At 35.6% G+C, this 26,477-nt stretch overlaps 3 protein-coding genes across 6 annotated transcripts; all 3 read left to right on the plus strand.

The window, feature by feature from the left end:
* The first annotated feature begins 1,848 nt into the window (after window positions 1-1,848).
* Window positions 1,849-9,692, plus strand: LOC110715283 (LEAF RUST 10 DISEASE-RESISTANCE LOCUS RECEPTOR-LIKE PROTEIN KINASE-like 1.2). 3 transcript variants are annotated; one of them, XM_021893851.1, is made up of 4 exons: window positions 1,849-2,858; window positions 7,372-7,404; window positions 7,523-7,768; window positions 7,851-9,692. In XM_021893851.1, the coding sequence occupies exons 1-4, from the start codon at window positions 2,108-2,110 to the stop codon at window positions 8,834-8,836; spliced, it is 2,016 nt and encodes a 671-aa protein (XP_021749543.1). In that variant the 5' UTR covers window positions 1,849-2,107; the 3' UTR covers window positions 8,837-9,692. The 3 variants fall into 3 exon arrangements, with proteins under 3 accessions (XP_021749543.1, XP_021749559.1, XP_021749551.1); XM_021893859.1 differs by lacking the exon at window positions 1,849-2,858 and adding an exon at window positions 2,913-5,392; XM_021893867.1 differs by lacking the exon at window positions 7,372-7,404.
* Window positions 9,693-11,823: 2,131 nt separating this feature from the next.
* LOC110715306 (LEAF RUST 10 DISEASE-RESISTANCE LOCUS RECEPTOR-LIKE PROTEIN KINASE-like 1.1) lies at window positions 11,824-14,780 on the plus strand. Of its 2 annotated transcripts, XM_021893883.1 has the most exons (5): window positions 11,824-12,721; window positions 12,838-12,870; window positions 12,953-13,207; window positions 13,421-14,423; window positions 14,669-14,780. In XM_021893883.1, the coding sequence occupies exons 1-4, from the start codon at window positions 12,076-12,078 to the stop codon at window positions 14,386-14,388; spliced, it is 1,902 nt and encodes a 633-aa protein (XP_021749575.1). In that variant the 5' UTR covers window positions 11,824-12,075; the 3' UTR covers window positions 14,389-14,423; window positions 14,669-14,780. The 2 variants fall into 2 exon arrangements, with proteins under 2 accessions (XP_021749575.1, XP_021749569.1); XM_021893877.1 differs by lacking the exon at window positions 14,669-14,780 and having other exon boundaries at window positions 13,421-14,610.
* A 5,605-nt stretch (window positions 14,781-20,385) lies between these two features.
* Window positions 20,386-23,088, plus strand: LOC110715806 (protein FAR1-RELATED SEQUENCE 5-like). Its single transcript, XM_021894424.1, has 3 exons — window positions 20,386-20,689; window positions 21,373-22,663; window positions 22,754-23,088. The coding sequence occupies exons 1-3, from the start codon at window positions 20,642-20,644 to the stop codon at window positions 23,086-23,088; spliced, it is 1,674 nt and encodes a 557-aa protein (XP_021750116.1). The 5' UTR covers window positions 20,386-20,641.
* Window positions 23,089-26,477: the final 3,389 nt, after the last annotated feature.

Raw genomic sequence — 26,477 nt, forward strand, 5'->3', positions numbered from 1 at the left:
TTGTCGAAACTGATAGTGATACTAAACAGACTGTTTACCAATCCAGTAAACCTGAAAAAACTAATGATACAATCAGCACCGACGAATCACCAGACGAGTTTGTAAAGCTGCAAAATGTCAAGCCCCACCCGATAAGTTGTAGGCTTATAAGTTATAACTTTGTTCATATGGTTCAATTGTCACATATATCACAAAACTTGAAGTTATAGACCGAAGCTCATTTAACATGAAATGTCAAGTTGTTAATATTATTCACTATACGACTTAAATAATATTTGATATAATTAAATCTACAACATTAGGCCGAAGAAGTGTAATACCATTTTATACTACATAAATTTTGATGAGGAAATAAAATTGAAATGGTGAGTTCTACAATTCAAGACAATCATCCTATATGTTTGTAATTGTATATCCATAGGAGTCGCACCTTTCATGTATTTTCCTCATTTTGTGAGAAGTAATTCATCATAAACCTCTTCAATACCTTCTTTATTCTTCTCAAAAATGTTGTAATTCTCCTATGTAATTTTATGTCTACAGGTGGCCGATTGTGCGGGCTGGGTATGTCAGGGTCGGGTTATGTGGGTTGTTGGTTGGGTTGGTTGTTTAGGCAGGTCGTGGGTTATGTTTGGGTAGGTTAGTGTGTGTTAGATGGGTATTGAGGCTATGTCAGGACGGGTTATGCTGAATTGCTGGCGGATCAAGTGTACCGCTGAATTTTTGCTTATCAAGTTATGATGAACATAATTAGACAAGCATGATATCCAATTTGATATTTTAATATAGTTTTAAATTTTTAATTAATCATTCTATGTTCAAATTCATTGAATCAATAGAGTGGGCCAAGGGGGTGGTCGAGATGGTTTAGTTGGGTTGTGTGTTGTTGGCTAGTCCACTTTAATGGGTCGTGTGTGTTGGGTTCATGTGTTGGATGTGCAGTGTCAGATTGGGTTGTGGCAGCTTATGATAGTTAGGTCGAATTTAGGCCAAACTTAGTGGATCCATCAGCTGTGTGGGTTAGGATATGCGTGATCAATCTGACGCACCGACGTCGTGATCAATCCGACGCACCGACCACCTCTATATGTCAACCAAATGATAAAAAAAAACATGTAAAAATTCATCAAAAAAGGTAAGTGACATTTTTTTCTTCATTTGACTTACCACACCCTCAAGCCCAATTTCATGGTCACCATTGGAGTAACCTCAAAGTGAATAAAAGGGCAATACATATGGCATGTGAAGAAGCCACGTAGCCTACATTCGTACTAATTGAAAGCTGTCACATAAACTAATAGTGGCTACAATTCTCACATGTTCGAAGTTGGATCCTATAATACACCCCATTTGCCATCTTTCATCTTTTTCTCGTGGGCCCGGATCACTCCCACTAGCCCATTTCCAAATCTGTCTAATCAAGATTTTTTTTCTTATTGTATTTTAACAATAATTTGAGTTACTTGTAAAATAAACAAAAGATAATGTCACCTTCTTGCATTATTATTCATTAACTTCCTCTTTTAGCTTCTTTAATTTAATACTCCGAAGCTGCCCTCATTACATCACTGTTACATTAAAAATTAACCAATTTGTACTTGATTAATGATTTACTAAATCCCAAATCATTTACTTTATTCGTTCCTTTTGAACTACAATATTTGAATTTTTACACTATTTATTATACACACTGTTTTTATCTTTCTTTTACAAATAACTTTATTTGTCTCAATATTTACTTTAAAATTATAATTTTAATAATTTATAGTAAATTACAGTACATTGATAAGCATGAAATTACAAGCGTTGCGATTAAAAAGAATGGTTGGAATATATATATAAAAATTCAACGGTCCAAGATATTGTGCTCATCCTGAACATCCCCATCTAGACAAATTCAACTACTACTTCACAATACAATGTTAATAACAATGGTGTCAAATACCCCTTTCAAGTCAAACTCAAAGAGCCTCCTTAAACTTTACATTTCTTGGTTCCTACTAAATAATACACACTTTCTCTTACCCCCTTTTCATCAATCTGCTTCTTCTTCTCCATCATATTATTAATGCTGCTGAATTCATAAACATCTATTTTATTAAAAAATATGAAGAAAAAAAGCTGCTGTTTCTGTAAGTCAAACTTATTCAATCTAACTTTGTTACTTCAGTTTCATCTTCTGCTCTCATTATCAGAAAATCATTATGGTGATTGTGAGCCCAGAAAATGTGGGAATCAAACCATAAAGTATCCTTTTCATATACAAAATGATCAGAAACCATATTGTGGGTATCCTGGTTTTGGGGTATCCTGCAATTTTGACAGTTTTCCTGTGTTTAATATATCAGGAGATGCTTATATTATTAAAAATATTTCGTATGAAACTCAGAAGTTTCAAGTCATAAACTCAGCTCTAGTTGAAGATGTTCCGAGTAGCCGGGGTTGTTTCCATTCGCTTCATAACCTGACTATGCCGCACGATTCGATCAACTTTTCAATGAATAATGATTATTTATACGTGTTTCCTGATTGTCCAGAGAAGGTTTTGAAAGAATACAGGGATAAGAGAGTGAACTGTGGGAGGTTGGCAGTGTATAAGAATGACTCAAACTTGCAGGATTTGGAGAAAAAGTGTAATGGAGTTGTTATTGAAGTGCCTTATTATGTCGAGGATCAGACTAAAGGCAAAGTTATGGATATGCTTGAAAGGGGAGTTTTGTTGAACTGGAAAGCTTATAATTGTACTGTCTGCTTAAAATCTGGAGGGCAGTGTGGGTTTGATGAGCCTAATAGTCAATTCAATTGTTTCTGTCCTGATAGAACTCATGCTCTTCAATGTAAGGAGCCTCCGGTTCACAGTAAGTCTCTCCATTTTTTTTCCCTCTTACTGTCCTCACCCTAGTGTGTCTGTGTGCGTGTGCGTGTGTATGTGTATGTGGTGGAAGTGCAATGTGCAATGTGCTATGAAGAGTTTGAGGCAATGAAGTTAGGATTTTGTTGCAAATTTGATTAGAAGGGAATCTAAGGGGGTAATGATGGTGAGGAATGATGTAGTCTGTCTTTGATTTAAGTTGTATGTATATATATGTGGTGGTTATGCTATTTTTGTCAATTTTTGATGTTTTGTTTGCGGTCTTTGTTATTGGAATTAATATTTCCTAGAAAGGCTACAGCTTATTTAAGAATACTTTGGACTTGTTTTGTTGCTTAGTTATCTCCGGATTTCTTGGACAACTCTGAGTTAATTGCTCATTAAATTCAGTTCAAAGGATTCCCGAATCATAAGGTATTATGTTTGGAGGATACTACTTTGTATGGTCAAGCTAATAGTCATCCTTAACATCTCAAAGGTCAGTAAAATGAAAGCATCATGAGCTGCTGCCTGACTTTTCTGAGCTCCTATGTTAGTCCTTGACTTCGACCTTTCAATTGGCATTATTCAAAAAGCCAGCATTTTATGCACTTTTTTGGCAGTCCCATTATAGTGCCCATTTTCGGCCTCCTCTCTGTCCTTTGCAATCTCACTCAAACCCATCTTTCACGTTTGTGTCTATCTGCAAAGGTTAGCCTAATATTCACCTTTAACTCTACTGTTATGAATTATGTATGCTAAGTAAATGCTGAGAAATGGCTACCCTGATTTATAATTCACTGAAGCAGAAATAATAACAAGACCTTTAGAGTAACTTGTGAATGGTGATGCTACATCATTACAGAAATTGTATGATGAGTGTAAGTCTTTAACTGATCTGCCTTCCTAAAACATGTTCCTTCAGTCCTCAACATTACTCTGACAGCAGGAGATATTATCACTTTGCTACGAAATTTTCACAAAATAAGTAACCACACGACTTCATAGAAAAAGTAAGGAGATTTCAATCATTTCTTGCTTCCATGAGCACCAATATAGGGTAAATTTTATTGCTTACGAGCAGTAAAATAGCGTCCAGAGTTGGGTAGTTGACTCTGTAGATCTGTCCTTATGCAACCGTATTCTTATCTGACTGACCAAAGAGGTAGTTCATCATGCAACATGCAAATCAGAATTTTGATAGGGACCAACTGTCTTATTTTATGCCTTATCTTTGTAATGAAAGGGTAAAAATTTCAGAGTTGCTGAAGTCATTTTGCATAAATAAATTTAAAGTCTTAATCAATCATAAATGATCTTAATTAGGACTTTTTAAAATTTCATAACCAGTTGTTGACCAGATTAATCTTATCATAGCTAATAGTCTCAGTCAGAAAAGTGCTTGTTTATAGAAATTTTCATCCCACATTCTCACTTGTTGTCTTAATAGAACTTGTCTAATCAACTATTAAAGGAGGCTCAATACTTAGCTACCCTGGTAAATTTCCCTAATCCACACACAACAACTTACTTGATGCATCGTTCCAATTTTAGACACGGTACCAGCTGTTTTTTTTTTTTCGCTGAAATGAAAAGAATCAGAGTAGTTATTACTAATAAATTAGCAAAATCAGATTAGTAAGTAGCAGGTTTTGAATGGTTATTAAAAGTCAAATTGAAAAAGAATACCAACTTTAAAGACTTGACTATAAACTCCCATATATTTTGAAGCTCATTCTCTCTTTTTACATTGCACCTTGTCCATTCCTTCTATCCAAGCAGCCCACTCGGATTTATTTCCAAAAATGAATCTATTCTACAAGCTGAGTAGCCTATTCATCTCAATCCTCTCCTTTCTAATGTATCGTTCTTTGGCTTTAGATCATTATTTTAAAGACTGTAAGCCTATAGTTTGTGGAAGCATTACCATCTCTTACCCTTTCTACATTTTAGGCCTACAGAAATCCTACTGTGGCCAACAGGGTTTCGAAGTCACTTGTAATAGCAAGAGTCATTTAATCATTAATCTCTCCAATGATACATATGCTATTCAAGAAATTTCTTATGAATATCAATCCATGAATATTCTAAACACTGCCTTTATTGATGCTTCTTTCAATTGCACTCTCGGTATTCATAGCTTCACCTTGGATGAGAATAGATTCAAGTTTGCTTGTATACATAGTGAGGTATTCTTGTTGCAAGATTGCAACAATAAAGTAAAAAGCAGCATAGGAGAATATAAAGAAGAGTCATGCATATCTAATAATAAAAGTAGTGGAAATCTTATTGGCATATATGCACAAGGTAGAAATTTGAGTCAATTTGCTGGCAAGTGCAAAAAAGTAGTGTCAGTGCCATATGAAGGACGGAATTTAACTGATATTGATGGTGCTATAAGAAACGGGGTTCAGCTGAAATGGAATGCTACTAGTTGTGTAGAGTGTGCTAAAAGCGGAGGTAGATGTGGATATCATTATGAAACTAGTTTACAAATGCAGTGTTTCTGTCCTCATGGTGTTTATCCTCATAAATGTCCGAGTAAGTTTCTATCTTAGTGTCTCTTACTATCTCCAAGTTTTTTCTAACAGAAATATATTACTATGGTCTATGGGTTGAATTTCAGCCTCGTAGCAGAAATTTTAAATTAAGGCAAACTTATGGCATTGGTTGTCCTTGCTCTTATAAATTCATTCCTTAAAATTATTTACAGTTCACTCAAGATCTTGGTCACCCATCATTTTAGATTCTTGATGCTTGATTTGTGTCTCCTGCCTAATTTTTATCACAATATATAGTATGACTATTCATTCTGAAATACATCGGCATTAGGATTAGATTGTATCATTTTCTACAACTTTATGGAAATTTCTTGATAAAGCAAAACTAACTATGCAAATTCCTTACATTATACTAACTCTTTGTCGTTACTCTACCTATGATCATTTAATTGTTATATACAACTCACCTAGATTAGTAGAAAAGTAGAACTTGTGAGATATGAAGGCTACCGACATCAATATAACATATCCCAGTACAAAAACAACGGATTTGTCTGAATCATCAGTTAAGGGAGTGCAGTACACTGTTATGCTAAATCTACATGTTTAACACAAAACAGTATAGAGATAGACACTGCAACTTTCGGAATCATCTACACAGTTAACTTCTCATGCTATGAATCAGGCTTTTTTTGGGTTAGCTTATTTTGTCTGGAAGTACTGTATCTGAAATTATAAATGGAAACTAATACTTAGGTTTGTGATTTTGTTTGAAATTTTTGTGTAAAATAAAAAAGTTACTCATTCTAAACTTATTTTGTCTGAACTTATCCGGATTTATTTTAACCTATATGGACTTATTTTGTCCGAAATAAAGCAAAACAAGTTGAATAAGATAAAACAAGTAGACCCTTACTCTTTTGTATCAGTCATTTTTTTTTATTGAGGTGCAAGTTTTGTTTATTTTATCATCTTTTAATGTCTTGCAAAGCTGTCCCACAGCTAGTGGTGGTTCAAACTCTGTTGATTGTTGCGTAGTGGTTTTCATGTAAGTTGATCATAGAGAAATTTCCTTCTTGGGATATTCTTAGTGATTAGATAGAAAATGTTTTTGTTTTTTTCCTGATCTATATTAATGATTGGATGGTAAATGTTTTGGTTATTATGATATGAAATAAGCTATTCAAAGCTTTTATTTTTACTATTTTTTGCGAAATCTAGCAAAATTAGTACCTTTTCTTTTTGGTACCAAATCCACCACTATTATTAATATGGGAAGCTGCGTAGGAAAATCACTAGAAGCTGGACCATACCAAAGAAGACGAGTCTTCATTGACAGATCATAAAAATTTGACCAAGTCTTTGAATTTGCAAATTGCAAGGAATGTATACAAGTTGAACTTTTATATGTTGAATAGTTGAAGTTAGTGTGTGAATTATTGCTTGAGCTCCTTCAAGTATAAGTTGCAATTGTAAGGAAACTTAAGAATATGTTATTGTTGTTCATATATCAACTTGGCAAGTAAGCCACATGGACCTTACAATGATCCTGGACATACATAGATCCTGTACAGTGTATTTGAGAATGGGATAACAATTTGGTGATTAGAGAGTAGAAAGTATTGAATTATTGATTATGAATTCACTAAGCAGTTTTTTGCATTACAGTGTAGGTAGTTGTTGCTCTCGAAAATATTATAATTTCCTTATTTGGTTTGTGATCGGCATTATTTGAGGAAAACCGTCATGTTATCTTAAAATTCATGACTTTCTAGTTCCTGTATGGGGATATACTGCAGTCACACATCAAAAAATTTACAGCTGTTTGCTTTCATATATACCGTAGATGGTTTGACACAAGATTCATAGTTATGTATGAGATCATACCCTTAGTTGCCTAATTCAAAAGACTTGGCATCTTTTCTGTCATTGTTTCAGATTTCAATGTTTATTGAGCTTACATGTATTTCCATGCTACAGTACTGATAGTTCATGTGTTTTTTTACTTTATTTTTGTAGAGAAGGTTCAGTTGCAACTAATTTTGGGATTAGGTAACTATAATATTCTCTTCTGATCAGATTCACCTGGTAGACTTTCATACATTGTGTACCTTTAATTTGGCTTTTGAATCTTGTAACTTAATTGACTCATGAACTCACCAAACATCAGGCATTGGAGGGGTTGTGCTTGTGTTTCTAGCACTTCTAGCTGTCTGGCACCGTAAGAAGCTGAAATTTGGTCACCCAAAATATGTGAGTCGGAGTGTGTCCCTTGATCGGAGTGCATCAGACCTTGAAAGGGGAAGCGTGTACTTTGGCATTCCACTTTTCACCTACACTGAATTAATAGAAGCCACTGACAATTTCAGTGAGTCTAGAGAGCTTGGTGATGGAGGCTTCGGAATAGTTTATTATGGTAAGCTTTAATTTCTTTGTAATCCCAAAAAATGTAGTCTAAACCTCATTAAGTGAGTAGCTAATAAAAATTTCAACCATAGGAAAGCTAAAAGATGGTAGGGAAGTAGCAGTAAAGCGGCTGTATGAAAAGAGCTTCAGAAGGGTGGAACAGTTCATGAATGAAATTCAGATACTCACGCGTCTGAGACACCAAAACCTTGTAACTCTTTATGGATGCACTTCCCAGCACTGCAGGGAGTTACTGCTTGTGTATGAGTATGTGGAAAATGGGACTGTGGCAGATCATCTGTTTGGTGAAAAGGCAAAACCCGGATCACTCACATGGCCCATCCGCCTCAGAATTGCCATTGAAACAGCAAGTGCACTTTCATACCTTCATGCTTCTGATATCATTCATCGTGATGTCAAAACTAGCAACATTCTCCTTGACAGCAGTTTTAAAGTTAGGGTGGCTGATTTCGGACTTTCTAGACTCTTTCCTACTGATGTAACTCATGTCTCAACAGCACCACAGGGGACTCCTGGGTACCTAGACCCGGAGTATCACCAATGTTATCAGCTAACTGATAGAAGTGATGTTTACAGCTTTGGGGTTGTTCTCATTGAGCTTATTTCTTCTTTGCCTGCAATTGACTTAGAGAGGAATAGAAGTGAGATCAACTTGTCTAACTACGCGATGAACAGGATCCAACGATGTGCATTTGATGAGTTGGTAGACCCGAAACTAGGCTTTGCCTCAGATTTCAAGGTTAAGAGGATGACTACTTTAGTGGCAGAGCTCGCATTCCAGTGCTTACAACATGACAAGGAATTCAGACCATCTATGGATGAGATTTTGGAGTCACTGAATAGGATAGAGAGTTCCGATTATGATGCTTTGCAGGAAGAAGAGATGGCTAATGATACTGGGGAAGTGGTAAAAACACAAAGTAGTTGTCCACCATCTTCATCTATAGATGATGATCATGCACAGTTGTTAAATACTCGTCAGCTGCATCCGCCTTCTCCAATTTCTGTAATGGATAAATGGGACAGTAGATCCACTATACAAAGCAAAGACAAGTAAGTTGATGTTTTACGTTTATTATTTTTTTGGAAAAACACATTGTTAAGCAATTAAAATGATAAAGAGGAACCTTTTGGCACCTCAAGCTCTAGGTAGTTTGAAACCATGAAATCGTGTTTTTACTCGAACAATGGTCCATATCTGACTACGTACTATGCACATATTGGAATTTTTGATGTAAGAAATGTATAGAGGAGATTAATCCATATTCTGCAGTACTGTTTTAAATCTCAGTGAACTGTGTTTAGAGCTCACTGTTATTTGGAGAATGCTTCTTGAAAATTGTCTAACACCTTGCAATATCTTAAACTGATGTATCACAAAATTATCATTATGATTTCTCTGTTTTTTATTTTTTTTTTTCTTCTTAAGAAAGTAAGTAGTCTAAGTACTACAGTATGTAACATATTAGAAATTATATCAGTTTAGATTAGGTGCAAGTTCATATCATATGTTGCAGGTGACTCAGACTACGTCTATGTAAATGACTGAAAGCAGTGTTCTCAGACTGCAAGTAAGTGGTTCAGCAGTCAGGACATAATAGCCTAACGCCAGCAGCTTACAGATAAGATCGATTTTTTGTCAGTTTGGGTAGCGTTGGTGCAGATGCTAACTTGCAGTTCACTAGTAGAGCCATGGAAATTGGCCTCACATATATATGATTTAAGTTACCACAGGTAGTTCATAACTGATTGACTGGTGTTGGTTTCGGCGTTCTGAATGACAGAATTCAAAGCTTCAAAGGGAGTTTTTAAAGTGGTGGAATGAGCACTGATCAAAGAGCAGGTATAAAATAATTGTTCACCATGACTCTCTCCGTCCCTAAAGAATAAACAATAATTTTGTTAAGTTGTCAGATAAGAAGTCATTTTTTTTATATTAAACTAACAAACTTTTACTTTTAAATTTGCCTTAATGATGTTATTAGTAACCTATGATTGGTTGATGTTGGGGATTTTCTAGAAAACAAGGGTCACAAAGAAATGGAAATGAAATTGTTGGAAAAATCTTCGAGGCGTGAACGAGATCACTTTTCCAAAAGTACAATTTCGACCCTATACTACGACCGGGTATCACGGAAATTAATTAGGAGATACGACGAAGAATAATTACTATCACTTGTAGGATGATAGCAATTCAATGTATTAAAGTGTTTATATTTTGTGATAATGAACAATTGATAGTAACTTCCTATGCCAAAGTGATAAGATAGAAATTATATTTCATCTCTCAACCTACAGTCATCATATGAGGAGTTTCTCATATATAATATGTTAATGCATTTTTCAAACGTAACAAACGTAACAATACATTAAGTCATGCATTAAACAATGCTTTAAGTCATGCATTAAACAATGCTTTAAGTCACGAATTAAATAATGCATTTAGTCATCACTTAATACATTAAGTTATAATGCATTAAGTAACTGCCATACTAATGCAAGAGATACCGAAACCAAATCTTATGTAGCGGTTGCAACATAATTAATGATGAATCAGCCACTTTTTTCCTTCTCTTGATTAGTTGTATACTACTAATTTAATCATATATTGTCTAAGCCATGACACTTTAACCAAATGACTTAAACTTAACATAACATGAATAATAATCAACTAAATACTCTAAATTCTCTAACGGTTAAGACATATAGTAAAATTATGAATTAAAAAATAATTACAAATTAGGAGTCTTTACCTGAAAATGATCAACATTTGTCCAAATATAATGTTCCCTAGTGTTGGAATAATCTTCTAACAATGGTGAGTATCATTTTCTTAATAAAAATTCAAGTATTAAAATTGAATTCTGCCTTTGTGGACATGAGGAAAGGGCTGCTCCTAGGAAAAGTATGATTAGTTTTGAGATGTCCATGAAGTCCAAATGAGCGCATGATCATAATAGTGCTACCAGTTTTATGAATGTGTAAGTATATAATAGTAGATATTGTGGCTCAAATGCTTTATGCCGCCATCAATTTTGTTACTACTTTGACGGCTCATTTTTGGTAGCTGGTAATAAATTGTGGTAATGGGAATGAATTTTATCTACTACAATAATTCTAACAGAAACTGTTTCATTGACTGAGAATTTGATCAACTCTTATTTATGACCTAATTTGTATGTTCTAAATAAACATGACAATGCATACTTCAATCTAAATCGAGTGAGCTAATAGTGATATGATCCAAACATGATCTAATCAAAGTATGACACAGACTTAACCTAATCCAATCCGAAAGAGAACTGAACCAAATAATATATAAACTTGATTTAACATGATAATTACCTCTCTTAAACTTTACTTGAACCCAAAATAATCCCATAATAGACCGGTTCTTACCTCAAATAGTCGAACCCAAATGAAAAAACCCAAATCTGACCTAGTTATCTAATTTGATATGTCTATGCCTAACAGCCTAACTAACAAAAGTCCCCCATATAAATTTTTCAATTTTTACTTGGGTAGATCCAAGACACCATGGTCCACCAGAGTTGGTATAGCTTCTTTTTATTAGGCCAACCAGGCAGCCATCTTTTAAGAGAGACAAAGAAAAGTGAGCAACAAAACCAAAGTTTGGAAACTTCACCTGATAATCATAACAAAGCTACAAATTATTTTTAAAAATCTGTCTTTGTGAACACATTAAAAATTAATCATTCTAATTTAATAATTGTAGTTATCAGAAAAGTCATCAATATTATACAATTCTAGAGGATGATTAGTCTTGCTAGAGAATAAACTAAACATCACCCTGGGTCCCACATTCCCTAACAATTACCCGTTTTTTCTTTCTAGTCTTTATCATTATCCACCAAGTCAATACTATGATTTTCAAGTCAAATGCGTGTAATACTAACCTTGGAAAATAAGATTTTATTATTACTCGTATTGAATAATACTCCAACTGTCGACAAATAATCTACATAAAATCTATATTAAGATGTTTATAAAATAATATTTTTTTCATGCAATCCATGTGACAGACTTCCCACTCACTCTTTTTCTCTCAAAATCTCACCCTACTATAGTATTAAATTATGCATGTTCAAAGATTCTTAATAAACCAAATAGGAAGTCGAGAAGATTATTTGAGGACGGATGGAGTTATACAGGAATATAAGTATTTAAAATAATCTCACTTATATTAAACAAAAGGAGGATATTTTTTCATATACTTGTACATTGCTTTAAAAATAGTGGCTTCTGTTGTCTGATAACAGCAATAAGGGTCTTCAGATGGCTTCTGCTTCTGCTTCTGTTGCCCTGTTTTTTTTTCTCTTAAAGTTTGTACAAAATCTCTCAGCTGAAGAACAAAAGAGGCATGTCTGCCCAACTACCTTTCAGTGTGGAACATTTGGTACCTTCGGTTACCCCCTCACGACCGCCTTCAACCCGGGCTGTGGGATTTGTGTGATCAACTGTACTGATACGACTCCGACGATTGGTTTGTCACCCACAGGACCTTGGTATGAAATTATGAAAACCTTTTCAAATAACAGGAGTTTCCTTGTCAGTGATGCGCTCCTCAAATATGTCGTGAACTCTGACACTTGTGATGCCTTTGAAGGCAAAACCATTAGCCTTCCGAAATCTACTGCTGTCATCGTTACAAACTTGTTTTTTGAAACATTGTGGAAGTGCAGGAGGAACTTCAATATGAGTAGCAATGGAAATTTTCGTCGTATACTTGGCTGTCAAAATTACAGTATTTATCATAGTAATAACTCAAAAGATGGCAGCAGATTTGCCAACTGCAGCTCTTTTCAGTATCCGATATTTCTGATAGTAGAATTGTCTGATAAATGTTCACACTGTGTTAGTGAAGGAGGCTATTGTCAGGAAACCATACCTGACAAATTTCAGTGCATCAACAAACGAAAAGGTAATAGAGAATGATCATCATATATATGTACCCTTCAATCATAATATATCGCCTTTTTATGTAATTTATACTAAAGCTTTAAGTACTGATTTGATGTCTAATGAACATCTTTGCAGAAAGGAGCAGATTCAGACTACTTTTGGGATTAGGTAAATTATTGTACAATAATCAACTTTCCTTGAAATTGTAGTGTTATTGAGAAAACTAAAGTACAAATCCTTTCTTTTTCAGGCATTTCAGGAGGAATCATTGTCATTATAATATTTGGGCTGCTATTCTGGTGTCGTAAGAAAATAAAACTCAGATCACTGGAATTGACTTCAGGGAACAATTCTAAGCAAACCATGAGAATGAAAACGAACCTTGAGGGGAGCAAGGTGTATTTTACTGTACCAGTCTTCTCTTACAGCGAGCTTGAAGAAGCGACAAAAAATTTTGATCCAAGTAATGAGCTTGGAGATGGAGGCTTTGGAACTGTTTATTACGGTAAGAAAGATTACGAGTTTAATGGCTGCAGGAAGCTTTTTGTTACCCAGGCTATAATTTTGTGTCATCTGCTGTCATTCTAACATGGTATATGGGCACTTGCATGTGTCTTAACACTTGTAGCAACTTATTCATGAAGTTGTATCAATATAGTTTTGTTTTAAACACCTCCTTCATCTAACAAGCAACATAAACATTTCTATATTTGGTCAGGAAAACTTAAAGACAGGAGGGAAGTTGCTGTGAAACGCTTATATGACAGAAACTGCAGACAGCTCGAACTGTATATGAATGAGATTGAAATCCTTGCCTGCCTGCGCCATCAGAATCTAGTAACCCTTTATGGCTGCACTTCACGGAGAAGCAGAGAACTCCTACTTGTATATGAATATGTTCCCAATGGTACAGTGGCTGATCACTTAGTTGGTGACCAAGCAATGTGTGGAACCCTCATTTGGCCTGTCCGAATGAGGATTGCCATAGAAATAGCTACAGCATTGTCGTACCTCCATGCCTCAGATGTCATTCACCGGGATGTTAAAACTCAAAATATTTTGTTGGACAACAACTTTAGTGTAAAGGTAGCAGATTTTGGGTTATCAAGACTTTTTCCAATGGATGTTACTCATATATCAACTGCTCCACAAGGCACTCCTGGGTATCTTGATCCCGAATACCATCAATGTTACCAGCTGACTGATAAGAGTGATGTATATAGCTTTGGTGTTGTTCTTGTCGAGCTCATTTCATCAATGCCAGCGGTTGATTTAACTAGGAAAGAAGATGAAATCAACTTGTCTTATTATGCAATGAAGAGAATTCAATGTTGTGCATTTGATGATTTAGTAGACAAACGGCTAGGATTTGACTCAAATTACAAGGTGAAGAGGATGATTACCTTGGTGGCAGAGCTTGCTTTTCAGTGTCTGCAACACAAGAAAGAATTCAGGCCCTCCATGGATGAAGTTCTAGAAACGTTAAAAAGAATAGACAGTGCAGATTACGGAGTGCATAAGTCAATAGAAATGGAAGACAGTGCAGATTACGAAGTCCATAAGTCAATAGAAAAGGAAGACAGTGATGCTTGGCTATTGAGTAATGCAGAAAACCTACCTTCACCGAATTCTGTAATGTATAAATGGGGCAGTAGCAAGTCCGCAACACCCACAGCCAGCAGATGAGGCAGCACCGAAACAAATGTATACCATAAACCAGAGTAAGTTCATCTACGCTCTCATATACCTGTTTTCACTGCTATGCATACAGTTACAGAGACCAAGTTGTCTTTAAATTTTGTTATGAAATATGAGATGTTTATACAACTGAGAAATACAGTGGATTTCTCACAGAATTTGTAACAATGAGCCTTGAAACCAATACACTTGCAAGTTGACTCGATATTATTTTCTGTGAGTAATGAGGAATTCTACATAACACACAAAATTTACACTCTTTCCACAGGAAAAAAAATCCGCTCAATGTCCTTGAAAGGGTAATATTAAGATACTTTTACAGTAATTCTGTACTTTGTGCAGCAGCAGACATAGTTGATAATGAAATTGTTTAAATGTCACACAGTTCATCCAATGCCAATGCCTATGGCAATGCTGCTTGATTTGTATTATCTCTTTATAGTTTTTTTTCCCTCCTTACAATACAACTCATTATCAATTATTGCGGTTATATATCTTTTTACTTGCAACACTTTGACTATTTCATTACAGTATTTACATATTTATACTTTGAATTGATTTGTAATTAAAGAAAATTATAGTCACATTAGACCTTGTTAGATTCACCTTAATTTATTCTTTCATATTATCAAATTTTACGATTTTTTACTTATTTCTTACAAAAAAAAAAAAAAACGATTTTTTACTTATTGGTAATATTTGTGAGTATAATATAATAGTGCAAAGGTGCCATGGCAAACATGTAAGGAAATATTGTGGTAAAAAGAAACAAGAAACAGAGGAAGTAGATGGCAACTAAATACTACATCCGTTTCATATTATTTGCAACGATTTGACATAAAATATGAAGGGAAATTATCAATAGTACACCCAAGGTTTGGGCCTTTATCAATAGTATACCTGCTAAACTATTGTTTATCAGCGGTACATTCAAGGTTTTATACCATTATTAGCCGTACACCTACCGTTAGACAAACGTTAAAAAAAGTTAGTTTTGGCTTTTTTAACTTAAAAACTGACATGTGGCGGCCTGTGACTGGTCCAAAAAAATAAAAACAAAATAAAATAAAATAAAATTTTAAAAAAAGTTAGATTAATAAAATAAAATAATTTTAATTTTTAATAATTTTTTTTAAACAACATATATATATTTTTTTTCCGGCAGCCCACCCAGACATCCCAACCCCCTTGCCCCCGATGCTGGCTAGCCAAACCCTCCTCGCCGGCTGCCGCCCCTCCCCTTTCTCGTAGCCACCATCCTCGAAACCACCTGACTCCCCCACAAAACCAACAACACCACCACCCTCCACCAATTCACGAACCCAGCAGCCGCCCTTATCACCGCTGCTCCATTTCAACACCCACCATCAGTGGCCGACAACTGTAGAAGTTGTCCACCATCCGACCACTTTCGACCACAAATAACATACCCAATAGCAACACCAAATCCCGTGCACCCAATCTCCACTTCGCGCCACCACAATTCGCCACCCACCATCACCGTTCAATCCACACTTCGCGCCGAATTTGGTTACTTGTAGCAGGAATTTATGGTGGTGGAAGGGAAGAGGAAAGAGAAAGGAGGGAGGAAAGAGAAGGGGAAGGGTGGTCAGAGGGGGGTGGGATGTCTGGTTGGCTGCTGGAAGTAATGGAGGAGGAGGAAGGATGGAGGAAAGAGAAAGGAAGGAGGTAGGAAAAAAAGGAAAAAAAAAATAAAATAATGTTGTTTATAAAAAATTATCAAAATTAAAAATTAAAAAAAATTATCTTATTTTATTAATCTAACTTTTTAAAAAAATTTATTTTATTTTATTTTTATTTTTTTGGACCAATCACAGGCCGGCACGTGTCAGTTTTTAAGTTAAAAAAGCCAAAACTAACGTTTTTTTAACGTTTATCTAACGGTAGGTATACGGCTGATAATGGTATAAAACCTTGAATGTACCGCTGGTAAACAATAGTTTGGCAGGTGTACTATTGATAAAGGCCCAAACCTTGGGTGTACTATTGATAATTTCCCAAATATGAATAAAAAAATGTCTAATCGTTTATGTCTAATCGTTGCAAATAATCTGAAACGGAAGTAATATTATAAATTACGCTTAGAGGTATATAGGCATTACCGTTAGGGGTATTCAGGTAACTTAAGGTCGCTGTAGATTATTTTCAAGTCCTCTCAAATAAACAAGTATGAGTAGTTGCTAAGCTTGCTGCGAGACATGACTATAGATCGAAAAAGTAGAATGATTGAGCGTGCATAAACTTTTAAGTTTCTTTTTAAGAATGAGATAAACTTTGGTACTTGAAATTGAGACATTAATCCCAAGACACAATCACCATCTTCTCCTCACTCCCATAAATCATGATGAATTTTTACAATCATAGTTAATAAATTCAAATTTGAATTACCTTAGAAAACGTTATTCACGCAGAACTCCATTTATATACGTATAAGTGTATAACCAGTCTCAGTACCCGAATAAACAAACCAAAACACAAGACAGTAGGAGAGAGAGAGCAAAGAAATGGAGATGATCAGAAAATGCGGAATCAGCAGTAGCCCAACTCGAACCCCATTGACGCACCATCATGGGCTCCATCGGATGACTCTAGGGATGCTTCTTCTCAGTCCCATCGAAAGCGACAAGAAGCCACATCCCCGGCAAACCTTGTTAAGGCAAGGGATCACTAGTAACAAGGCAGTAATTGGCAGAAACACATTGAAGAATTTAATGTCATCTACAACAAACCTATTTGAAAATACAAGTACAAAGGCAGATGACCACCATCAACAAGTTTTTGTGTTCCAAGAGCAGAAACCGATTGATGGTGATATTTTGCCTCCACCGAAGAGTGGTGGTAGTAGAAATCATGGCAGCCGAAGAGTTAGACAGGGGACGAATAGACCGGCCACTGCCTCGACAGGTCTCCGCATTCGGTTTTTCAAGCGAACTTGGCGTCCTGTGCTGGGTGCAATCCCAGAAGAAAATTCATTTTATGCACTACCTCATCTGTCTCTGCAGTGAATCTCAATCAAATCATACTTTTTACATGATTTTTCACACATAATTATGTAATGGGGCAACGGCAACTAGCTGGTTGCCCAACCCACGCTACTTATTCTTTGTTTCTTCTTCTCCCTACTCTTTTCATACCTGTAGCCTTATATTAACGATATGAATTGAACATTTAATTTAATGATATGAAAAGAGGCTATGTCACTATGATACATTGTAAGGGGCAAAACATAAACATCCATGACCAATTCCAGATCAAAGAAGAAAAAAAAATATACTGTATAAAAGCTTCGTGGTTGAAAATCAATTAACAGACTTTTTTACTTTCTCCCAGTACAAGTGAATAGTCCAAATAGGTAAACTTTGACCATAAGAATCTAAAAGATGCCATAAGAATCTGAAAGTTGTGTTAATGTGCAATTGTATTGATTGATTTAGTTTCAAAAGCAGCTAATTGTAAATATATGCAATACACAAATTAATTAATTGCGTGAAATTTGTCTATTAACTAACTGATGTGGTTGAATAACATCACAAGTTCACTATCATACGGAGAAGGAGGTAACATCTGCATATAAGATATATAAGTAGAAATAACATTCAGAGGGAATGAAGGAAAAATTAGCAACGAGATGTAGAACAGTTGAAATGGATGCTTTCTTCAGAATTTTCTTTTACAGGTCTTCTAAAATCTGCAAGAATCACACCATCTTTTTTGACTGGCTAGTTAAAATGAGAAGATTAATATGTCATTAACAATTTAGATGTTTTCTGCAACTCACAATTGCACCAGATTCAGAAAAGAAACTTAATCATTTACCATAAGCATCATATATAACATTGAATACATCTCAATTTTCTTGCATCAAGCATCACTTCTTTAAGCAACTCAGCACAATCAGCTCTAATGTGTCTGTCACTAAAGTGCTGAGTTTTTACAAGTTTGAGTTTTTCTCCTTTTTCAATCTATACTGACTACATTAGACTGTAACTAAAAATAATGACTACTTTCCTACACCGCTACACGACCAAACCACAATTGTCAAAGGACTTCACGTTACCAAGATCACTACAGCCAGAGTTACAAGTTCTTCTAGGGAGCACAAATAACCAGCAAGACTATTATGCCAAAAAGCTTTAGATTCTCCCTAGATGGATACAGATGTACTGATATATCATATTAGTTCAACAAAGCACGAAAACAACAAAACAAAAGGAACATATAATACATACAGTGCAATGTTTCCACATGGTATCAGGGGAAGGATAAGGTTGAGTAGAAACAATCCTTGGGTGGAGAGAACAATTGCTTGAAGCTAAGTGACTCTTCAACATCTCTCATACTGTGATCTTCCAATTTGAAGACACGAGGGACATAGTATCTGATTTCAGCATCATAATATCGCAGATGACTAGGTTATTGTGCATCACGCCTTCTAAATGAAGGATTGCGTCTACAGATACCAGTAATGATTTCCCTTGCTGTATTATTGTATCGATATCGAATGAAATCATTGAAAGGCACAGAGTCAATATAATATATGCAATTCCCCTCACAACCAGGGAAATCATTAACCGAAACAGAGAAACAAACATCTTTTCCTAGAAAAAAACTCAATCACTCAACGAAGTAACCTGAACCCACATCCCCAAGCTTTCATCAGCCTTATACACTTTCATATCCAACTTGTCAAAGTCACTTTCAATCCGCTCCGATTCCTGGAAATCAATCGATCTACAACTGTAAGCATCAACCACATACAACTGCCCTTCTGATTAAACTAAGTTCTGTATCTGCCCCAAAGATTTGAGTCCGGGCAAATACTTCAAAACAACATTCATAAACTTATCAATCCAAAACACATTCCCATAAAAATCCAACGCATAATATTCACCCTGACATAATGATATATCCCAAAACCGAAACAAAGGACTAGCACACAAATTGGTCCATTTATCATCCCCAAAACCCTTAAACCCTAATTTCACATAATCATATATAGCAAGAATCCCACAATCATGAAACACAACAGCTTTCTTCACATTCAGTTCACCATATTCAATACTGGAATCAAAATGCAAAACTTTCCCCAATTTCAATTAACCGGCAATCCAACAAATTCAGACCCTTACCCAAAATCAAATCCGGTTTAGGAATAGTTAAAGGGTTCAAACCCTCAAACTTACCCTCGGATGTATAGACGAGCTTAACCAAACAACTATGGTGATTGTGTTCAAGACGGCAGATTGTAACAGGAGTGATGAATGCATGAATACCAGTAGAAGAAGGAGGAGAGAGAAAAATGGTAGACCTCCATGAAGAACAAACAGCTCTGTAACGTAAAACATCGAGTCGAGAATTGAGATAATCTCCGATTTTTTCGAGCAATTCTTTGGGAAGATCTGCCCAGTTTCTAGTGTTGAGGTGGTTGTTCATGGTGTTTTCTGGCATTGATGGTTTTTGCAGTTTTGCATGTGTTCTGTTTTTGGCAACGGTGGGCAATAGGCCGGGCCGTTCCTGGCGGGCCAGCTATGGCGGCGGGCCGGCACGCCAGCACGGTCCCGGTGTGCCATGTTGTGCCGCCATTTTCACCAAGCCAGCCCACGGCACGGCACGACCCATGTGTCGGGCCAGTCCACGTGTGTGGCACGTTCTTCAGTTTTATTTTTATTTTTGTAAATATAAAAAAACAATACATTATTTTTTTATAAAAACTAATTAAGTTTACTTCTTGTTATTATAAATTAATTAATTAATTAAGTTTATTATTATTTTATTTGTTATTATTATAATTTATTTATTTAATTATTATACTTGTTATCATAATTTATTATTTTATACTTGTTATTACTTATTAATATTATAATTTATTTATTTAATTATTATACTTGTTATTATAATTTAATATATATTATTATACTTGTTATTACTTCTTATTATTATAATTTATATTTTGAACTGCTATTCGTCGTTCGCAAATTACTGGGTGACGTTCACATTTTTAATTGAAATGACATTTTTGCCCTTATGGGTATTTTATCTATTTAAGGGTCCACCATGGGTAAATTTAGTTACCGACAACATTAAAAACATTACCGACCCACCACTTGTGTTAAAAAAATCCCAAGCATTAAAAAATCCCGGTTCCACCATTGTACGGTAATCCCGAGGAATTTAAAAATCCCGGGCCAGAAAAGAAAAGTGTACGGAGTGATGTTTTACGATGGACGACGACAACGTTCACATGCCGGAGGGTTCGACGGAAGAATCTGTAAGTATTTCGGATTTTTTTTTTTTTTTTTTTTTTTGTAAATAGGACATCCGCTTGATTTTTCCGGAAATCTGGGGGAGATCCGCCCAAAATTTCCGGATGTCCCCAATAACATCCGGAAATTTCAGGCGGATGTACACATCCGGATGAAATTTCCGGATGTAATTAGGGACATCCGGAAATTTTGGGCGGATCTCCCCCAGATTTCCGGAAAAAACAAGCGGATGTCCTTTTTTTTTTGTTTTTTTTTTTACGTAATTGTTATTGTTATTATTATTATTATTATTATTATGGTTATTAATATTAGTTTTGTTAATTTTGTAAATTTCTGTTATGATTATGATTATTATTAATATTATTACTACTATTATTATTACTACTGTTGTTATTATTATTATATTAGTTATTATTTGTTAATGTTACGTAGTTATTGTTGTTATTATTATTAGTATTATTATTGTTATTGTTATTATCATTAGTATTATTATTGTTATTATTATTATTATTATTATTATTATTATTATTATTATTATTATTACTATTAATACTATTAATATTATTATTGTTATTATTGTTATTTTTATTATTATTATGATTATTTGTATTATTATTGTTATTATTATTGTTAAATTTAAAAAAGTAATCCTTGCGTGTTTTATTTGTTTGTATTGTTATTTTGATAGGATTCGGAGGTTGAAGACGACGGTGACGTTGTGAATTACAGTGCACATTTTGTGACAGACACGGTTTTTCTAACGTTTGACGATGCAGTTACATGGGCGGATGCTGTTGCAATAAATCTGGGATTTATTTTGGTGAAATCGTCTTTCAACAAACAGAGGGATGGTCGACCAGTTCGATATTTAAGATGTGACCGGGGACGCAGGAGTAAGCCGAGAGATCTTGAGAACGCACTTCGGAAGGACACCAAAACCAAGGGCATTGGTTGTCCTTTCTACATCAAGATATGTTACGAGTTCGTCACCAATACTTGGTTTATCCGGGCGAAAGATGATGTAACTGGGACCCACAACCATCCAATGATTGCGTATCCAGAGGGTCATCGTAAAATTAGTGGGTTGAGCCCGAATGCGAAGCAGGTTGTGCGTGACATGACGAAGTCTAAGGTTGCACCGCGTAACATCATGGCGACTATTGCGGAGCAATTTCCTGATGATCATCCAAACATCAGACACATCTACAACTGCCGGAATGACTTCAGAGAGGAGATGTCTGATGGGAGAGGAGTTGTTCAGCAATTTCTACATTTGGCGAGACAGAGTGAGTATGTTTACTGGGTCATGTCCGATGATGAAGGCGTTTTACAGCACGCCTTTATGGCGCATCCAGTCATGGTAGACATCCTACGGACGTACCCCTATGTGATCGGTATGGATTCCACTTACAAGACTAACCGATACGGGATGCCGTTCTTTGAGATAGTTAGCGTGACACCGACAAATCAGAATTTTCTCGTCGCTTACGTGTTCATGCGCAACGAGAGCACGGCAAGCTATCGATGGGTTTTGCAGAGGTTGAGAGACGTGATTGGGTATAATAAGGAGCCGTCGATTTTCTTGACAGACCGTGAGCTTGGGCTATGTGCTGCATTGAGGGAAGTGTTTCCAGGAACCTCACACTTATTTTGTCGATGGCACATTAACAAAGATGTGGAGGCTCGGGTCACTGCTTTGTTCAAAAGCAAGAAAATCGGTGCGTCTTTCAAAAACGGAAAATGGAAACGTATCATGGACGCTGCAACCGAGGAAGATTATGAGGCCGCTGTAGAAAACATGAAAGATAAGTGGGCAAGTTTTCCAGCAGTGATACAATATGTAGAGAACACATGGCTTTGTCATAAAACGAAGTTCGTGACATTTTGGACAAACCAAGTTCTACATTATGGCAACACCAGCACTTGCAGAGTTGAGAGCCAACATTCGGCCGTGAAGATGTGGTTTGATTCCTCGACAGGTTTGGTGTAAGATTATTGAACTTCATGTATGTACTTTATTTTAGGAATTTGAGTTACAAATCATAACGGTTTTTCTTTGTAATGTGCAGGTTCTTTAGATACCGTATGGGCTCGAGTTCATAGCCATATTGGTAATCAAATCATCGCAATTCGTAATGGTTTGGAGGCTTCTAGGTCGAAGATAGGTCAAAAGTACCGACAGTTGCCATTGTCACGTATAAACGGGAAGGTGTCTCAGCATTGTTTGAAGGTTCTCGATGAGGAGACAAGGAGGATGAGGGAGCTGAGTTATCAAGTGCACGAACGATGTGGATGTGCAATGCGTGTGACCCACGGGTTTCCCTGTGCATGCCAGATACATGATTCGCTAGCTGCTGGGACAGGATTGTACATAAGGCAAATTCACCCGTTTTGGAGGACCTAGGTTATTGGTTCTGGAGATGGTGGGACGGTGCCTGGCAATGACTCGACCGAGGATGCCGCACATTTTCGTTCTCTGATGGAGGAGGTGTTTGATAGTGATCTTGCTGTTCTTCAGGCCCACCTGATGGACACGTGACCCCCAAAACTCGGAATAACGGTACCATCCTCAGGCCCACCTGGCATCGGCTCCTGCACCACCCATGACTCTGACGAGCTGGTAGAAGCTTGACCTGGTTCACTACTGCTAACATATCTCCCATGGTCACCCCTATACACAGTACGGTAATCCTGAGGGTCGTACTGTGCATCTCCAGCAGATTGACTTCCTCGATCTTCATCCTCATCCTCATATGATGAAGGCACTCCAGTAGACGAATACATGGGGGCGCTCCCCTGTGACTGGTGCTCCCCCAACCAAGCACCAGCAGTCCCATACTGCTGCTCATGCTGAAACGGTGCATGTGAAGGTCCTGCACCACCTAACTCCCTCCTAACAGACGCATTCAAACGTCTTGATCTTGCATGACGAGGACCAGAACCCTCAATCTGCATTAAAAAAATAAGTACAGAATCATATTTCAATAATAATTCATAATCAAAAAAATCAAATCAAAACTATAATAAATCAAATCAAATAAACAATAATAACAACATTACAAATAATAACAATAATATTATTCTTACAATACTAATACACTACTAACAATAACAACACATTAACACACTACAAATAATTTCAACACAATAACAGACCAAATCAAAACTATAATTAACCACAAATCTGCCAAAATTTAAACGCAACAACGACAACCCAATAAAAAAAACAATTACAATAACAATAACAACAATTTAAGTAAACAACCATAATACATAACAACAACAACAACAAAAACCAATACAAACCAAACCAAACCAAATTTACATAACAATAACAATACATAGCAACAACAAACTTACTTTAATGCTAAACTATAATTATTGTAAAACTATAATTATTGTAAAACTAAATCAACAAAAATTACATATCAATAACTATTGCAAAACTAAATCAAGAAAAAAATTATTTTAATGCCACAAATGAAAGACACAAATTACTTCAAAAAAAAAATGGACACAAATATTTTCAAATTAAAACATGCACCAAATCAACAAAATCGAGGACAAAAAAAAAAAGAAAAACATAAATTAAAAAACAAAGGAAAAACAGAAAACAAAAAAAAAGGTGGAAAAACAGAAAAACACAAAAACCAAAAAAAAGGGAAAAACAGAAAAAAAAATAGGGGGAATAACAGAAGAATAAAAAAAAAACCAGGAAACTGGACTTCCGCCCAGAAATTCCGGAAGTCCAGGGGAACTTCTGGAAATTTCAGGCGGAAACCCCACTTCCGCCTGAAATTTCCGAAAGTTCCCCTGGACTTCCGGAATTTTTGGGCGGAAGTCCCCTTGTCCAGAATTTTTTTTTTTCAAAATTCAAAAATTTAAAACAAAAAAAAAAACTCACCGGCTCGCCGTCGCTAACGCCGCCACCACGACCACCAAACGTCAGCCTAATTCTCCGTCGGTCTGCCATTGTCGGATTCAATGTTTGATTGCAAGATTTGCTTGTGTTTGAGTAGCCTTCAACTATTTTGGTTTTTTTTTTTCTTTTCAAAATTTCTGATTTTTTTTTCTTATCAAAATTTCTGATTTTTTGGAAGGTTTTAGAGAGAGAAAGTGTCAAAGAGTGATTTTGTGAGATGGAAAATGTCTCGTAAAGCCCTAACTTACTTTATCGAGTATTTATATACGGAGGGCAATTTAGGAAATTCATGTAAAAAATGTGAAAGTCACCTAGTAAAATGCGAACGACGTTTAACAACACCCTTTATATTTATTATAATTATAATTATTTTTTTAATAGTTATAATTTATATTTATTATAGTTATTAACTTATTTTGTTTATTATTTTCTTAACGACGAAGATGAAAATTTCAAATCTTAACGGCTAAAAAAAAGAGGAAATCGGACTTTGATTCTTTGAATGTGATTAATGCATACTTCATATTATTATTACTTGAAATATTACAAATAAATACATACTTCTTAACGTTAGAAGATATATTTAAAAAAAAAAAACTCAAGTATAAATGTTTGATATTAATTTAAAAAGTAATTATATAATAATAAAAATCGTACAATGATAATTATTTCGTACGAGGATATTATACAAAAATTGTCTATAATTAGAAGTATGTAATCTATTTATAGTTCTTCATCTATTCTTCTTCTTCTTCGTCTTCGCGTTCAAGGTCATCGGCTAGTTGTATAGATTGGGAACTAGCCGAACCCGAATGGTCGGAAGCGGAGGTTCCTTCATTGTTGTCGTTGTCGTCGTAAGTACGGTCTTGTGAGCGATTTTCAGCATCCAACCAATCTTTGTAACACATGCACATTTCAAGTGTTTCGGGTTTTAGACTTGTTCTTCTATCATCTAAAACCCTCACGGATGCGCTGAAAGCTCGTTCGGAGGCAACAGAGGAGACTTGGATACCAAGAATGTCTCGTGCCATTGCCGCCAAAGTTGGATACTTCGAGATTTGTTGTTTCCACCATGCAAGGAGGTTGAGACTGTTTATCTCATCGTCGTCCATGCCCTTGGTGAAGTCGTAACTCAGGTACATTTGCAACTCCGAGACATTTCTTTGCATTCTCCTTATTGATGAATCACCTGAAAACCTTGAAATCAAGTTAGTAGCTTGTGAAAATAAATGCTTGGCCTTTTTACTTACGTTTTTGGATGGTTGGGAAGGGCCAGAGCGAGGAACAGTGCCATATTTGGTTTCATAAACTCTATATAAAGCAAAAAATTGATCCTTCACATTACTCTTATAGGTTTCTACAATATCGTCAATAAGCATGCATTGAAAATAAATGTCAACTAACATAGATGTATTTTCATACTTTTGCCTAAAATCTAATATGGAAGTAAAAAAATATAAATTAAAGGAATTTCAGTATAATATTTACGCCACTTTGTTTCTATTGCTGGAAGATATTGATCATAATCACTTTGGTTGCGATGATCAGAGAAAAACTGGGCGAGTAAACATGCATTTGAAAGAAAGTTTTGAGCACAAGGATTATAAACAGAAGAAAAATAAAATGTCATGTTATATAATAATTGTAAAAATTCATATATCTTTCACAATTATCCCAATCATCCTCATACAAAGCATTATTTGGAAATTTTCAATTGTAAAAAATTGTTAAAGGATTCTTATATTCAATTGCCTTGGTTCACATGTCTTAGGTGAAATTCCACCTAGTTGGACAATCGGTTTTGATTTTTATTGCTCTTGTTTCGGGGTTTTTTGAGGTGTCATGCGGGAGATTTACGATTCCAAGACTAA

The sequence above is a fragment of the Chenopodium quinoa genome, unplaced genomic scaffold (assembly GCF_001683475.1).
Source record: "Chenopodium quinoa cultivar QQ74 unplaced genomic scaffold, ASM168347v1, whole genome shotgun sequence".
Lineage (NCBI taxonomy): Eukaryota > Viridiplantae > Streptophyta > Magnoliopsida > Caryophyllales > Amaranthaceae > Chenopodium > Chenopodium quinoa.

What these genes read in the sequence shown, in the direction of transcription:
- LOC110715806 (XM_021894424.1), top strand. Translation starts at nt 20,642, where the DNA reads ATGGACGACGACAACGTTCACATGCCGGAGGGTTCGACGGAAGAATCT. An exon ending in AGGGTTCGACGGAAGAATCT is followed by an intron (nt 20,690 to 21,372) that starts GTAAGTATTTCG and finishes TTATTTTGATAG; the next exon opens with GATTCGGAGGTTGAAGACGA. An exon ending in GTGGTTTGATTCCTCGACAG is followed by an intron (nt 22,664 to 22,753) that starts GTTTGGTGTAAG and finishes TGTAATGTGCAG; the next exon opens with GTTCTTTAGATACCGTATGG.
- LOC110715283 (XM_021893851.1), top strand. Translation starts at nt 2,108, where the DNA reads ATGAAGAAAAAAAGCTGCTGTTTCTGTAAGTCAAACTTATTCAATCTA. An exon ending in GCAACTAATTTTGGGATTAG is followed by an intron (nt 7,405 to 7,522) that starts GTAACTATAATA and finishes ACCAAACATCAG; the next exon opens with GCATTGGAGGGGTTGTGCTT. An exon ending in CTTCGGAATAGTTTATTATG is followed by an intron (nt 7,769 to 7,850) that starts GTAAGCTTTAAT and finishes TTTCAACCATAG; the next exon opens with GAAAGCTAAAAGATGGTAGG.
- LOC110715306 (XM_021893883.1), top strand. Translation starts at nt 12,076, where the DNA reads ATGGCTTCTGCTTCTGCTTCTGTTGCCCTGTTTTTTTTTCTCTTAAAG. An exon ending in GTGCATCAACAAACGAAAAG is followed by an intron (nt 12,722 to 12,837) that starts GTAATAGAGAAT and finishes ACATCTTTGCAG; the next exon opens with AAAGGAGCAGATTCAGACTA. An exon ending in CAGACTACTTTTGGGATTAG is followed by an intron (nt 12,871 to 12,952) that starts GTAAATTATTGT and finishes TTTCTTTTTCAG; the next exon opens with GCATTTCAGGAGGAATCATT.